The following is a 14,863-nucleotide window of genomic DNA, read 5'->3' as shown; positions in this document are numbered from 1 at the left end:
GCAGGGACTGTGCACATGGCCTGGGACACACACTCAGCTGGCTCCATTCAGTCGTGGTGACCGTGCCCAACTGCATAAGAACAAAAATGCTGCTTTTCTTTCATCGTACGGCTGCAAAGCCTCACAAAGGGACCTTTCTGTGCAGTCATGTGACCACTCCATCTTGGCACCGAGATGTCGTCCAATCAGCCTTAACCCAAATGTGTACGGCACTGAATCACCTACGGAAGCATTTTCGCTGCAGATGGAAATAGATGCTGTGTTAAAAACCAGATTGCATTTTCAAGATTATTTAACGATAGCCAAAGCTGGTATTTCTTCTCACCCTAACCACCCAACATAACTGTGAAAAAAATTGTCTTTAGTGTCTCAAACAATTAACATGTAAAATGTGTCAATTTCTACAATGAAATACCATGTTCTACCAAAGAAATGTGAATCACAAAAAAGTATATGCAAATTCACATGTAGGTCCTTAGTGTGTGTGAGTTGTTCACTGAATTTTTGTAATTCATTATTCACTGACACAGTCACTCTAGGATGTTGTTTCATTAAAAAAAAAACGTAAGTTACAAGGGTGGATTTGTTGAACTTTGTAGCTATATTAAAATAACTTTTTTTAAATGAAATCAGTTGACTTGTAAAATAAAAGGTTAAAATTATATATATATCTTTTAACAATATATGAACGGCCAGCGCCCCTTCAGTGATGATGGACTTTGTAGTCTTTTCTAGACGTGTTTCCCCATGTTCTCTCCACAGTCGTTACGAGAGAAAACTACAAATCCCAAAACACCAACGGGGAGGGGGGGGCGCCACGCATGCTCTGTCGGGATTTCTCGGTACCGAAAGAGACAACAGGAAGCTTCCTACCGAAATTCATCAAAACAGGTTAGTTTGAAAATCGTTTTATAAAATGTATAGTTATTCTTGCTTAAAAACGCACGATCGCGATGATACGTGAACCGGTTTTATGCTCTCGCTTTGGCCATACAGCTGAGATGTAGAGGTGGTTAGAGCGGACCTTCTGGACAGCTTGAACAGAAAGATGGGCCTGGCTATAAAAGCACAGCCGCTGGCGTCCGCAGCTTCTGATCGGCATGAACTTCTTTCCGCTGTCGCTGTCTCCGCTCATACAACGGTAACCAGTCATATACCAGCAGGTGGACTGGTCAAACCGATACCGGGACACCGCTAACTGGCCGGCTGATCGCCGCAGAGGCCAGCTGCCTTCGACCGACACCCCCCACGCCCTAAGCGGCTTGTCATTCCGGCATCCCTCGGGAAGGTATGTTTGTCATGCACACACAGCAATATGATTTTTTTCAGAGAAAAATAATTGGAGTACACCAAATGGTGAAATATGTAATATGGAGGTAGTTTTATGTCGCGGTTTAATTGATCAGCTTTTCAATGTTTAAAGCATAAAATTGAATCATTACGCGTCTTAGGGCACTTTTTCTTATTTAACAAATACAGCAGTCATATAGGGGGCTTGTCATTACCCTTCTTCACTGAGTCTTCCAGCTGGAACCGTTTTGATCTAATGGATAATAATTTACGATTAGTAAACATACAGTTAAATTGCGTATTTTGTTGCCCTGCACTTGCACACCAGTCTGAATGACAGGTGTTTCTTTTGGAATGTCACCCTGGACCCCATATTAATATGGGCTACATTCTACTCCGATATGATCTGGTTCATCGAAGCATGAAATTCTAAGGGTAGGGGGACCAAAAAAAAGTAGGAAAAAGAAGCATAAACACGGATGAGCGCCACCTGCTGTCATTCTGCAGAGAAAACTTAACTTAATTTAAAAAAGGCTTCCAAAAATAGACGGCCCTGCGGTGTTTTCTCTTCAGAGGCATTTATTTTACTACAGGGCAGCTCGTTAGGAGTTTTTGGGTGTATTTGCAGCTGAGAAAACAGGTTGCAAAGCGTGTGGGAATGAGTAACGTGTCCTCAGCCATTTCCAGCCTGGAGCTCTGAGCTCTAAACCTGCTCCGCATCCTTGGGGTGTTTAAGACTTGGACCCAGGCTGCAGGTGAGGTAACATGTGTCATTTAAGGAGAGGTGCAAGTGTGTCACAATGCAAACATCTTCGCTTAAAGGCAGCTCCTCTGTTTTTACTTAACATCACTGTTGTTTGCCCATTGTTTGTCTGAAACCGAAATGACTGCTCTTTATTAACCTGTTTCATAAAGACAGCAGCTAGCACTGAAAGCTGCATGTTTACCATCATTATTGTCCAGTCTGCATAGTGCCTTACAGATACTTCATTAGATATATAATTCAGCTAGAAACTTAAGGTCACTTAATTATTATTATTTTAAACACAATGATATGTGTTTCTTATGTTGTTCTGTTTCTTTTTTCTTGTTCAGTCTGAATATGAAATCTCCAGTCTCTCTGATAATGTATGAAAATATCAGCTGATATTTTGTCCCAGGGTTTTTCCAGCTTAATCTCCTTTCTGGGTGTTACACTGTCCCCTTGCGCACGGCTGCATGAGTGACTGCTGACCACTAACGGTGCATCGGTGTGTGTTCCAGTGTGTTCCTGGCCCCTGCCGTTGCCATGGAGCAGTGATGTGCCCCTGCATCTAAGCATAGCCAGAGGACAGCAAGGGCGCTGCCGCCATGACGGAGTGCTTCCTGCCTCCCAGCAGTAGCCCTGGTGAGCAGCGGCGGCCCGAGGCCCCGGGGGGGGTGGCCCGCACACCCAGCTCTGAGGAGATCAGCCCTACCAAGTTCCCGGGCCTGTACCGCACAGGGGAGCCCTCACCTCCTCATGACGGGCACCACCACGAGCCCCCCGACGCAGCTTCTGATGACGACAAGGAGCACAGCAAGAAGAAGAACAAGTTCAAGAAAAAGGAGAAGAGAAGTAAGTATGGCTTTTAAGATCTACGTCCCCTGGAATCTTGGCATGACATGCCAGTGTGCGTACGACTCGTGTGACATCACCATCATCACAGAGGCCTGGCATGGAGACTGCATTTGGGCGTTGTGTGAGAGACCGTGGAATACTAGGAAAATGAAGCAGTGTGGATGGTGTATTTGGTGATGCAAACACAGCTTGATCATTCATCTGCCAGGGGAAAAGTAGCATTAAGTTGGACCAAAGATTATATATATATATATATATATATATATAAACACCTTTTCAAAGATGTTTAGCAGACTTGAAAAAAACCTAGCTGGGGAATAACGGCATTTATGTGATTTGTCGCTGTTCAGTTCAGTCGAATAGCACATTTTCACAACATTACATTGTCCCAAAGCACTTTACATAATCCCTGCACAAAGCCCCCAGTGAGCAAGCCAGAGATGACAGTGACAAGAAAAACTCCCTAGAAGGAAGAAACATTGGGAGGAACCAGACTCAAAGGGGGGGGCCCATCCTCCAGGGGCTGGCAGAGGAAGTCAGATGAGCAAGATGGCAAAATCCTAATTTACACTGTCCAAATCTTAAGATTTGAGAGGGGTAGGCAGGTAAGTGTATGCAGGTGCTGCTTCTGATGGCAGGATGAACATTGGTACAGCAGCAGGGAAGGAAGGAGAGATGTCACAGGGACAGGGCGGACTTCATGGGGACAGGGGTGAGTAGGCTGGACGGACGTCACGGGGACAGGGGTGGGTAGGCCGGACGGACGTCACGGGGACAGGGGTGGGTAGGCCGGACGGACGTCACGGGGACAGGGGTGGGTAGGCCGGACGGACGTCACGGGGACAGGGATGGGTAGGCCGGACGGACGTCACGGGGACAGGGGTGGGTAGGCCGGACGGACGTCACGGGGACAGTGGTGGGTAGGCTGGACGGACGTCACGGGGACAGTGGTGGGTAGGCTGGATGGATGTCACGGAGTAAAGGCATCGAAGGCATCAGGGATCAGGAAAACTCCCTTATGTTTGTAACTGCAATGCTATATACAGTAAAACCTCGGATTGCAAGTAACTTGGTTTGCGAGTGTTTTGCAAGATGAGCAACAATTTTCAATAAATTGTAACTTGATAAACAAGTGAGGTCTTGCAATACGAATATTACATAAATGCTTTGTCTGCCGAGCGTCACGTGATCACAACTGAGCCGATGGTTGTTCTCTCTCTCTCTCTCTCTCTCTCTCGCTGTGGGATTGTGGGTAATCGTCTTCCATGTTCGGTCTCAGTCAGCGTGCCTCACTTGTATGGTCAAAATTTAGTAGAAAAGCACCACCCGAATATGGGCGTAGCAGTGCGAGCGATGAATCTCTTTAACGACAATGCAATATCCACATTTCTGCGAAATCGAAAAGGAGGCAAAAGCAGCTGTCATTGGATAGGTTCCTTGCTAAAGTCGCACAAAAAGAAAAAGATTCCAGTGAGCCAACAGATAGCAGTGATTCCGTTAGTTATAGTGAAAGTCGTCCTACAAAATAATATAAGAGCAAAGCCCTGAGCTTCACAGACTCTGCAGTGGGAAAGGGAGGATAGATAAGGGCTGGTCTCCACCGCCTGCAGGCAGGCCCCAGTGTGCCACAGTGCCTGACCATCTGCACTTCGTGACGTTCATACCTCTTGCACTCACTGCACCACACCACCATAAACTTTGGCGCAAGGGCTGGGGTGGCACTGTAGAGCAAAGCTGTTCTTAGGTTACGTTTATCAAGTGTGGTATGGACCTTACATTAAAAATAAGTATTTTGCTAAAACTAACCACACATTATGTACTTACAGTACACAAGGACATAAACAAGTACAGTAAAACATCGGCTTGCGAGCATAATTCGTTCCGAAAACGTGCTCGTAATCCAAAGCACTCGTATATCAAAACGAATTTTCCCATTAGAAATAATGGAAAATCAGATGATTCGTTCAACAACCCAAAAATATTCATATAATAATGATTAATACAAAACATAAAATAAAAATACATAAAACAAATTAACCTGCACTTTACCTTTAAAAAGAATCGTGGATGGTGTGAGGGAGATGAGAGGAGAAGAGGAGGGTTATTTACCACTGGAGGGCGCAATGTGGTGTGGCTGACCCTCTGAGGTTGCTCCCAATGCTTCAATCCATTTGACCCAAGTCTTCAATCCATTTCAGTTCCCCTCAAAGATCAACACTGGGGCACAAAGACCCTCTGTCAGGTAGCACTGGTACAGACCAAAGTAGCTTGCTTCCTGAGGCTGTGGGCTGAGGTGTAAAGTGCCAGGAAGTGGGGAAAGGGCTCTGTCTCAGGCGTGGAAGGGCTAGTGGGGAAAGGGCTCTGTCTCAGGGGAGGGAGGGCCAGTGGGGAAAGGGCTCTGTCTCGGGGGAGGGAGGGCCAGTGGGGAAAGGGCTCTGTCTCGGGGGAGGGAGGGCCAGTGGGGAAAGGGCTCTGTCTCGGGGGAGGGAGGGCCAGTGGGGAAAGGGCTCTGTCTCGGGGGTGGGAGGGCCAGTGGGGAAAGGGCTCTGTCTCGGGGGAGGGAGGGCCAGTGGGGAAAGGGCTCTGTCTCGGGGGAGGGAGGGCCAGTGGGGAAAGGGCTCTGTCTCGGGGGAGGGAGGGCCAGTGGGGTCAGAACTGACCTCCCGTCTTCTGTACTCCTACATTCTCCCTTACCCCTTATCCTGTGCTTGCGTACTTTTGAGATTGGGGTTGTGTTCTAACCCTCCACTCTCCATTTTTTATTTTCCGTGCCTAACAAGCTGAGGGCTACGCCGCCTTTCAGGAGGACAGTTCGGCAGACGAGGCTGAGAGCCCATCTAAAATGAAGCGCTCCAAGGGCATCCATGTGTTCAAGAAGCCCAGCTTTTCCAAGAAGAAGGAGAAGGACTTCAAGGTGAAGGAGAAGCCCAAGGAGGACAAGGCCAAGGAAAAGAAGTCCAAGGACCTGACAGCAGCGGACGTGGTGAAGCAATGGAAAGAAAAGAAGAAGAAGAAGAAACCGAGCGGTGAGCTGGAGCCTGTCCCCGCTGAGGTGCCATCATGCCGGCCTGTCTTCGGGGTGCCGCTGGACGAGGCCGTGAAGAGGACGGCGCTCTATGACGGCATCCAGCTGCCCGCCATCTTCAGGGAGTGTGTCACCTACATTGAGAATTACGGCATGAAGTGCGAGGGCATCTACCGTGTCTCAGGTAGGTCATGGAGCTCCCTGTTCCTGCCGGCTGTGGCCTCTCTGACCCCCCTGTGCCCTCTGTGCCCACCTTCACTGCGCCCACCTTCACTGTCATGTGCTGCCTCCCCCCTCCCCCGCAGGGATGAAGTCCAAGGTGGATGAACTGAAGGCGGCATACGACCGTGAGGAGTGTCCCTGCCTGGAGGAGTATGACCCCCACACGGTGGCCAGCCTCCTGAAGCAGTACCTGCGTGAGCTACCTGACAGTCTGCTGGGCCGCGATGTGGCGGCCCGCCTGGAGGAGGCCTGTGGCCGGCCTACCGAGGCCGACAAGGTGCAGGAGTGCCAGCGGCTGCTGGCCGAGGCTCCTGCCTTTGGGCGCCTCCTGCTGGCCTGGCTCATCACCCACATGGACCACGTCATTGGCAGGGAGGCCGACACCAAGATGAACATCCAGAACATCTCTATTGTCCTCAACCCCACGGTGCAGGTCAGGCCTTGCGACACTTGGACGGAGCGAATGTACGGTGTAGGTTAGAGAGTAGACAGAGGACTGCATCACAAAACAGGCGAGCGTGACTGTTTTGCTTCTGTTCCGTCAAACGTAAGAAGGGTCTGTAATTTGTGACTGAAACCTCCATGTATAAAAAGCCCTGCTTTCTGATATTAGCAGGGGCTGTGCTGTGTGATCTGTTATCACTACAGCCATTTGTGTTTCTTAATCGGTTACACCTTACAGTTACAGCTGTGGTGCAGGATTTCCATTCACTAGAGAAAATGAATAAATCCAGCTCTGCCTGGTTTGGCCTCACCCTCGGGTGGGGGGCACCGGAGTCGATCACAAAGACTTCCTTCAAAAAGACTTATTTTATGCTGGGAAGTTCTGGCTATTGATCTCCAGAAAGATTGTCAGTCTAAAAGCTTCAGAAGTGCAGTGCTGAATGTCTGAAGCTGTAAGATGCCTGATTTATCCTGTCATTCAGAATGAGGAACTCTGATCCCATGCTGTCAGTGTGAGCCTGCAGTCACCCATTTTATATTCGCAGAGCCAGTGATGATGAATGTCTAAGCCCCAGTATTTTAATCAGCAGGTGTTATGCATGGGGGGGACACATCCCACCCAATATTCAAAACAGCGGTCTTTGTCCCACCTAGGGCTGTCATGATCATGAAATTTTTGTTGACGATTAATTGTTATACAAATAACTGCAATTAATGATTTGTCTTTTTGTTCATTTTATAAAATTAATCGTCCACAAAAACCATGGGTCAGGTTCGCCACCCATGATCTATGGTGATAATGTCCCTGGATGTTAATCCCCCTGGTGAAAATGTTCCAGGGTGCTAATTGCACTGTAGATAATGCCCCAGGATGCTTATATAGAGCAGTTCTAATGCCCTGCAGTGATAATGCCCCAGGATGCTAATATAGAACAGTTCTAATGCCCTGCAGTGATAATGCCCCAGGATGCTAATGCTCCATGATGCTAATGCTCTGCGAAGATAATGCCCCAAGAACTTAACGCCCACCAAGCTAATGCCCTGCAGTGACGATGTGCCACGGTGGTAATGCCCCACAGTGCTAATGCTCTGTAGTGCTAATGCCTCAGGATGCCAATGCTCTGCAGTGATAATGCCCCAGGATGCCAATGCTCTGCAGTGCTAATGTCCCTGGATGCTAATGCCCCAGGATGCCAATGCTCTGCAGTGCTAATGTCCCTGGATGCTAATGCCCCGCAGTGCTAATGCTCTGTAGTACTAATGCCCCAGGATTCCAATGCTCTGCAGTGCTAATGCCCCAGGATGCCAATGCTCTGCAGTGCTAATGCCCCAGGATGCCAATGCTCTGCAGTGCTAAGGTCCCTGGATGTTAATGCCCCGCAGTGATAATGCCCCTGGATGCTTGAGCTGAGTGTGGGAGCTTGTTGATGGGAGCTGTGGACAGTAATTTATCACCCCTTCTTCAGATTGGGAACCGCGTGCTATACATCTTCTTCACCCACGTGAAGGAGCTCTTTGGGGATGTGCTTCTGAAGCCAGCCATCCGTCCTCTGCGCTGGTCCAACATGGCCACCATGCCAGCATTGCCTGACACCCAGGAGAGCATCAAAGAGGAGATCCGCCGTCAGGTGAGCCTGTCCCAGCCACACTCCTCAATGGCTGGCCTGCTTTGTGAATTATGCTAGTTCACCGCTCCCTGTGTGCATGGACAGGAGTTCCTGCTGAACTGCCTCCATCGGGACCTGCAGGCGGGTGTGAAGGATCTGTCCAAGGAGGAGCGTCTGTGGGAGGTGCAGCGCATCCTGACCGCCCTCAAGCGCAAGCTGCGAGAGGCTAAGCGACAGGTCAGTGCTGTGCTGACTCACCAGCTTTCCTCATATCACCGCTATTTGGGCTTCCTCTAATACTGTTGATTCTGGATGTTCGCACGACAAGGCTTAAAAATAGAGGGGATCGGGCCTTTTCGGCTGTAGGCCCGGTCCTGTGGAACCGCCTACCTCAGAACATCAGATCTGTTTGTAATTTAGAGACTTTCAAGTCCTCGCTTAAAACCCACCTACTTTCCTTGGCTTTTGGTTCGAGTTGAGCCCAGACATCTGTGCAGCGTTATTGTACCTTATGTTATTTTCATCTTATTTTAGTGTGTTCAATTGTCTCTATTGTTCCTTGTTTTATTGCTGGCTAACCTGTGAAGCACTATAGTTTTAAATGTGCTATACAAATAAAGTTAAGGTTGAGGTTGAAGACTGTCTCGTCTGGGACCACAGGAGTGTGAGACCAAGATTGCCCAGGAGATCGCCAGCCTCTCCAAGGAGGATGTGTCTAAGGAGGAGATGACGGAGAACGAGGAGGAGGTTATCAACATCCTCCTGGCACAGGTGAGGCCATGCTCTGCTCTTTGTTTTGGTCGGTCCTTCTCATGACTGACCCATAATTAGGCTGACAGCATAATTGATAAAAAGCATGTCAGCTTACAGCTGTTACACTGCTAGTTACCAGATAATAGGTTTATGTATCGGTATGTTTTGCAGATGAACAGTCAGCAGCGGTGTCATGTAAACACTGTTGAATATGCGCCTGTATGGCTTTGTGCTCCATTGTCCCGCCACAGGAGAACGAGATCCTGACGGAGCAGGAGGAGCTTATTGCTTTGGAGCAAGTCCTTCGCCGGCAGATTGCCACCGAGAAAGAGGAGGTGGAGCGGCTGCGGGCGGAAATTGCCGACATCCAGAGGTCAGAGGGAGGAGCCGCAAAGTCCTCCGTTCAGCCGTTATTTCTGACAATCACCAGACTCCATAAATGTACTTTGAAGTTGTAAATGAATTCTGAATGGGGGCCACCCAGCGCACCTGCATGGTTCTGATTGTCCCGCCCTCCTTGTTGTAGCCGGCAGCAGGCCCGCAGCGAGACGGAGGAGTACTCCTCGGACAGCGAGAGTGAGAGCGAGGACGAGGAGGAACTGCAGATCATCCTGGAGGACCTGCAGCGGCAGAATGAGGAGCTTGAGGTGAGAGGAGAGGCCGGCGTGACAGGTTATCATGCCAGCCGTAGTCATGGGGCGTGCTGTCGAGGAATGTGTCCTCCTTTTGCCGAGTAGTGAAGGATGCACCCAGTGGATCTTTTGCAGCCTAAGGTATCCCAGGGTTCATTGCTCAGAGGTAAAGTGGGCGTGTCCCGGCTAGGAAGCAGCAGCAGTGCTTCGTGACTCAAGGGTAAGGAAGGGAACAGCTGGTGACACAAACAGAAAATTATCCATAGACCAGACCGTCCCATTTGACGGCTTTCTGGCCGTGGCGGTGGCTTAGCAGTTGTTTTTAAAAAATCTTTTTTATGTCAAACAGTTAGTACCGCACTGTATAGTTCTTTTGAGGGACTTGTGTTTAAAGTTGGTCAGCAAACTGCTGTATATTGTATTCTGATTTATCGACGAGTTGGTGCTGTTGGTGATCTCTTCTTTTGGATTTTCAAGATTTTTTAACCTAGATAAGGTTATAATAATGGATGATTTTAATCTTCATGTTGATGATCCACTTTGTAAATCGGCGGGTGATATTTTTTAAAAATCCATAACGGACACTTGTAAGTTTATTCAAAATGTTTCTGGCTCTACTCATCTCAAAGGACACATGGACTTGGTATTCGGCATCATCTAGTATCATGGCGTGCGGATTGATGATCTGTGTTTAATTGATGTTTTTAGTGATCACAAGTCTGTCTCTTTTAACCCTCTGGGTCACGAGTGCATCGTCGGCGATGCAGCACATTTTTCACGTCTATTTCAGTTTATATCTTGCTGAAATCTGTATGTAGAATCATGAAAAAAAAACGCTGACTAAATCCGTAATCTGTCTTCTTTTCAAAACGTCCATTGTCGGAAGTATTAATGTTTTTTAAATCAGGTTAAATCGGCAAAAAAGTAAACCATGTCACCGCTCTCACCTGAAGATCGCTATTCACATTCTAAACAGCCGCATTAGCGCGTATTCAAATCACATTCGCATGGTAATTTGATGAACAGCGCAACGGTGAAACACGATCCAGATACATCCCCTTCAGCGCCATAAAAGGGGGGGGATGTGGCCAGGTGTCAATGGCTCATTCATACACATGAGAGCTCCTAAATATTCAATGGAAGGTTTTTCTTATTTATTTATCCAACTGAATGTTGCAACTACACCATTTAATCATCTTCATGTAGCCAAGACTTTGGTGATCAGATATCTGGGATCAAAACAAACTTCCGCCATTGCTTACTATGTACTTTGATAATGTTTCTGCAAGTGTTCCAAACTGCATTTTGCAATGTCTATACGTTGATGTCACATTACAAACTTCACATAAATCTGACATATTTACAATATACATTAAAATTAAGATGAGTGTAATGCCAAAACAAACATATTTTATAACTTATAAGTTTATGATATTGAAAGAAATGTCCCATACCCCAGTCAGTGAGTGTGTGTTCCACGCCCCAGTCCGTGAGTGTGTGTTCCACGCCCCAGTCCGTGAGTGTGTGTTCCACGCCCCAGTCCGTGAGTGTGTGTTCCACGCCCCAGTCAGTGAGTGTGTGTTCCACGCCCCAGTCAGTGAGTGTGTGTTCCACGCCCCAGTCAGTGAGTGTGTGTTCCACGCCCCAAGTTCCCATAGTGTTAAACTAATCTGTAAGTCGGAGTTGCTATGGCTAAAAAAAAAAACATTAAATGTGGTCACATTATAACCGACTTCGTTATCTCTGAATTCTCCCAACGGTTGAATAACTGTATTAGCTGATGAGGACAACGTGGAATCACTAGTACAGTCTTTTAATGATTATTGTACTGATATTTTAAATGACACTGCTTCATATTCAGTCAGCCATCGTTTTATTTATCGTTTTTATTCGTATTTACATCGTATTTATTTATCGAGTCTTTCGCTTCTTTCTATCCAATTTTGCTTGCTGATCTCTCTGATTTATTACCTAAAATGAAACCTTCTTATATCTCTTCTGAAATTCTTCCCACTTCTGTTCTGCTTGTTGCCTTCGATTCTGCAGCTCCGTTTATAGTATTAATTATAAACTGCTCCTTGCTGCAAAGGTGTGTCCTTGTATTTTAAACAGGTGGCTGTACACTCTCTATTGAAGAAAATTAACTTAAACTCTTCTCTACCTGTCAGCTTCAGACCAATTTCTAAATGACTTTTTTAGTAAAATCTTGGAAAAGTTGTTCCAACTGCAGCTCAGTGTCTATTTGGAGAAATGTCAGTTTCTTGATCATTTCAGTCAGGGTTTCGTAAAAAGCATTCTACTGAGACGGCTCTTCTTAAAGTTTTAATGATATTTTAATGGCTGCAGATAATGGTGACTGTTCAGTGTTGGTACTCCTTGATCTTACTGTGGCGTTTGACACAATTGATTGCAGAATCGGTTGCAGAATTTGGTTAGGATCTCTGGTTCTGCATTAAATTGGTTTTCATCTTGCTTATCAGACAGGTATTTTTCTGTCTGGATGGGGGGAGTCTTTTCTGATACGGCAGCACTGAATAGCGAGTACCTCAGGGATCTATCCTTGGGCCCCTCCTTTTTTCCCTATACATAGTTCTTTTGGCTGACATTATTCGGTCTCTTGTGTGATCTTTGTGAGTCAATGGAGGCTCTGATCAGGGCTCTTGAGAGACTGAGTCTGAGTGCCTGGGCTTGCAAGTGTCCTGGATAAAAACCAAAATCCAGGCCTTTAGTGACCTGTTAGGCACAACCATAAGTGCGTGTCTGTCTACGGAGAGAATGTCAACCTCGTCCAGTGATGTTCACGTCTCCCTATGAAGTAAGTAGATGGACTGGTGCTCCTGATATCTTTGTAAGAGGACAAAGGTCCAAGTCTCCCTGGACTGGACTCCTTCGGTACTGTGTCTCTTTGGAGAATCCTTGGGTACCGCTGGTCTTACTTTGTATTGAACGAGCAGTTGCTAGGGGAGTCCCCATTGAGGCACATGACCTGCGTTGAGAGAGAATGTCAGTTACAGCTGTGCGGCCATGTGGTCCGATTCCCTGAAACTGATCCGGCTCGCAGGATCCTCATTGCTGAGGACCCAGGCAGCTGGACCAGCCCAAGAGGATAACCTTGTAATACCTGGTTGTGGCAGACAGATGGCCATTCCCAGAGGGTGGGGCTGTACCGCATGTTGGCCCGGGTGGGGGGGGTCACCAACTGGGATCCCGAGGCATTTCGTCATATGGTGTTTGCGGCAACATGCTATACCAATGTATGCTTCCCAACCTCACCTGATTTGACGTTTGATGGCCTGTCAATCTGCTCATCCTGCAGAACAAGAACACGCACCTGAATCAGGCTATCCACGAGGAGCAGGAGGCTATCATTGAGCTGCGTGTGCAGCTCCGCCTCCTGCAGTCACATAAGCTGCAGCAGGAGCAGGTGGCACAGTCGGTGCAGGCAGGCCAGCCGTCGCAGCCGAGCCCCGAGGCCCGGCCTGAGGAGCCTGGCAAGCGCAGCGCCACGCAGCCCACAGTGCCCGCAGGTGACTCTCCAGCACCCTCTAATGGCAAGGTCACCAAGGAAGTCCTGAAACCTTCGCCCAGCAAGGACCGCTGGGAAACTAACCTGTGAGTCATTCCCCTGGACTGTCCTGGCCCTGCATCTGTGGGGGGGGGGGCATCACGGAGCACCTGGACAGGCACACAGAGCGGACCAGGAGCACTTATGCACTATTCCCCACCCAGCAAAGAAAAGCACAGCAGAGGATGGGCACCATGGAAACAGTGATGTGCAAGCTTACCCAGCACTGCAGTTTGCAGTGGGACATGCAAGGGTGTCTTGGAGTACAGCCAGGGAACTGCAGTCAGTGTCCAGTCTGTGTGACTTCCGGATGTGGGGGGAAGCTCTGATTATTTCACTTATTGAATATGCGCATATATAGATACACATATATAAATATATTACTCCTTTATTTTTGTGAAGTATTGTTGTTGCTTAGCTGTGTGTGAATCCAGCACCAGGCCAAAACTTCCAAGCTGCTGGGTGAGTCCCTTTGACTCTGGCACCAGGTCCACAGTCCCGAGTTGCTGGGTCAGTCCCTTTGGCTCCGGCACCAGGCCCAAACTCCCGAGCTGCTGGGTCCGTCCATTCGGCGACGGCACCAGGCCCACACTCCCGAGCTGCTGGATCGGTCCCTTCGGCGCCGGCACCAGGCCCACACTCCCGAGCTGCTTGGGTCGGTCCCTTCGGCGCCGGCACCAGGCCCACACTCCCGAGCTGCTTGGGTCGGTCCCTTCGGCGCCGGCACCAGGCCCACACTCCCGAGCTGCTTGGGTCGGTCCCTTCGGCTTCGGCACCAGGCCCACACTCCCGAGCTGCTTGGGTCGGTCCCTTCGGCGCCGGCACCAGGCCCACACTCCCGAGCTGCTTGGGTCGGTCCCTTCGGCGCCGGCACCAGGCCCACACTCCCGAGCTGCTTGGGTCGGTCCCTTCGGCGCCGGCACCAGGCCCACAATCCAGAGCTGCTTGGGTCGGTCCCTTCGGTGCTGGCACCAAGCCCACACTCCCGAGCTGGGTATAATGTCGAGACACTGAAGCACGGGGGCCAGCAGCTCTGCCATGTGCAGCACAAGACAGCCTGTCCCACAGAGACAACCCCCCCCCCACGGTATTTAGTCCCTCTTAGAAATTCCCCAACATCCACATAGTAGCAACTTTGTTAAAGAGGTGACGGCTTGATTGTTGATGGTTCACTTGTATTTTTTTTATGTGACCTTTTACGGTTTAAACATGAGGAAAAAAATATCTCAACACATTATGTGTTGAAAGATGGTTTTGAGGCTTTTTTAATTATGAAAGATGCCACTCTTTTGACACCTTTGGTGTAGGAATCCCATAGGAGACACTGTTTCTATGGGCACATACTTCCTGGTTTGACCATGGGGACAGTCGGTGACTTGTGGTGCTACATGTGGGTCCAAGTCCTACTGTCAGATTTGGGTGTGAGCTCCTCCATACATGCCATGTGGTGGGGGGTGAATTCTAAGTGACCCTGTCTCTTTGACTGGTCACACCTCCAGGCTTCTTCGCTCAGGTGGACGTCACCCTCAGCCGGACCGGAGGTCGTCCAGAACAGCCGTTTGTGGAAATTCTACCCTTTGCTAACACAAGTGTATTTGGATGGTGTGTTTGAAATGGTTACTGATGGGCTTGCTCATCATTAGGTTTATTTTCGTGATGTTTAGAGGTTTTCTAGCTTGTTTGCAGATGGTGATATTGAGAGGAATAAAGTGTTGATGGTCTGAA

General features: G+C 48.6%; 1 protein-coding gene across 3 annotated transcripts; it reads left to right on the top strand.

The window, feature by feature from the left end:
• Nucleotides 1–735: 735 nt before the first annotated feature.
• ralbp1 (ralA binding protein 1) lies at nt 736–14,863 on the top strand. 3 transcript variants are annotated; one of them, XM_023826287.2, is made up of 11 exons: nt 736–891; nt 1,161–1,288; nt 2,554–2,887; nt 5,671–6,099; nt 6,221–6,570; nt 8,048–8,209; nt 8,294–8,425; nt 8,849–8,959; nt 9,193–9,314; nt 9,468–9,588; nt 12,890–14,863. In XM_023826287.2, exons 3-11 carry the CDS (start codon nt 2,641–2,643, stop codon nt 13,187–13,189), a joined length of 1,974 nt encoding a protein of 657 aa, XP_023682055.1. In that variant the 5' UTR covers nt 736–891; nt 1,161–1,288; nt 2,554–2,640; the 3' UTR covers nt 13,190–14,863. The 3 variants fall into 3 exon arrangements, with proteins under 3 accessions (XP_023682055.1, XP_023682056.1, XP_023682057.1); XM_023826288.2 differs by having other exon boundaries at nt 813–891; nt 1,164–1,288; XM_023826289.2 differs by lacking the exon at nt 1,161–1,288 and having other exon boundaries at nt 815–891.

Source organism: Paramormyrops kingsleyae, chromosome 4 (genome assembly GCF_048594095.1).
Source record: "Paramormyrops kingsleyae isolate MSU_618 chromosome 4, PKINGS_0.4, whole genome shotgun sequence".
Classification (NCBI taxonomy): Eukaryota; Metazoa; Chordata; class Actinopteri; order Osteoglossiformes; family Mormyridae; genus Paramormyrops; species Paramormyrops kingsleyae.
The sequence above is the reverse complement of the archived record's forward strand: the minus strand, read 5'-3'. Positions and strand labels throughout refer to the sequence as shown.

Excerpts from the sequence above, each read along its gene's own strand:
- ralbp1 (XM_023826287.2), top strand. The coding sequence starts at position 2,641 with ATGACGGAGTGCTTCCTGCCTCCCAGCAGTAGCCCTGGTGAGCAGCGG. Across the intron at positions 9,315-9,467 it reads GAAATTGCCGACATCCAGAG|CCGGCAGCAGGCCCGCAGCG; the intron begins GTCAGAGGGAGG and ends TCCTTGTTGTAG. Across the intron at positions 9,589-12,889 it reads GGCAGAATGAGGAGCTTGAG|AACAAGAACACGCACCTGAA; the intron begins GTGAGAGGAGAG and ends CTCATCCTGCAG.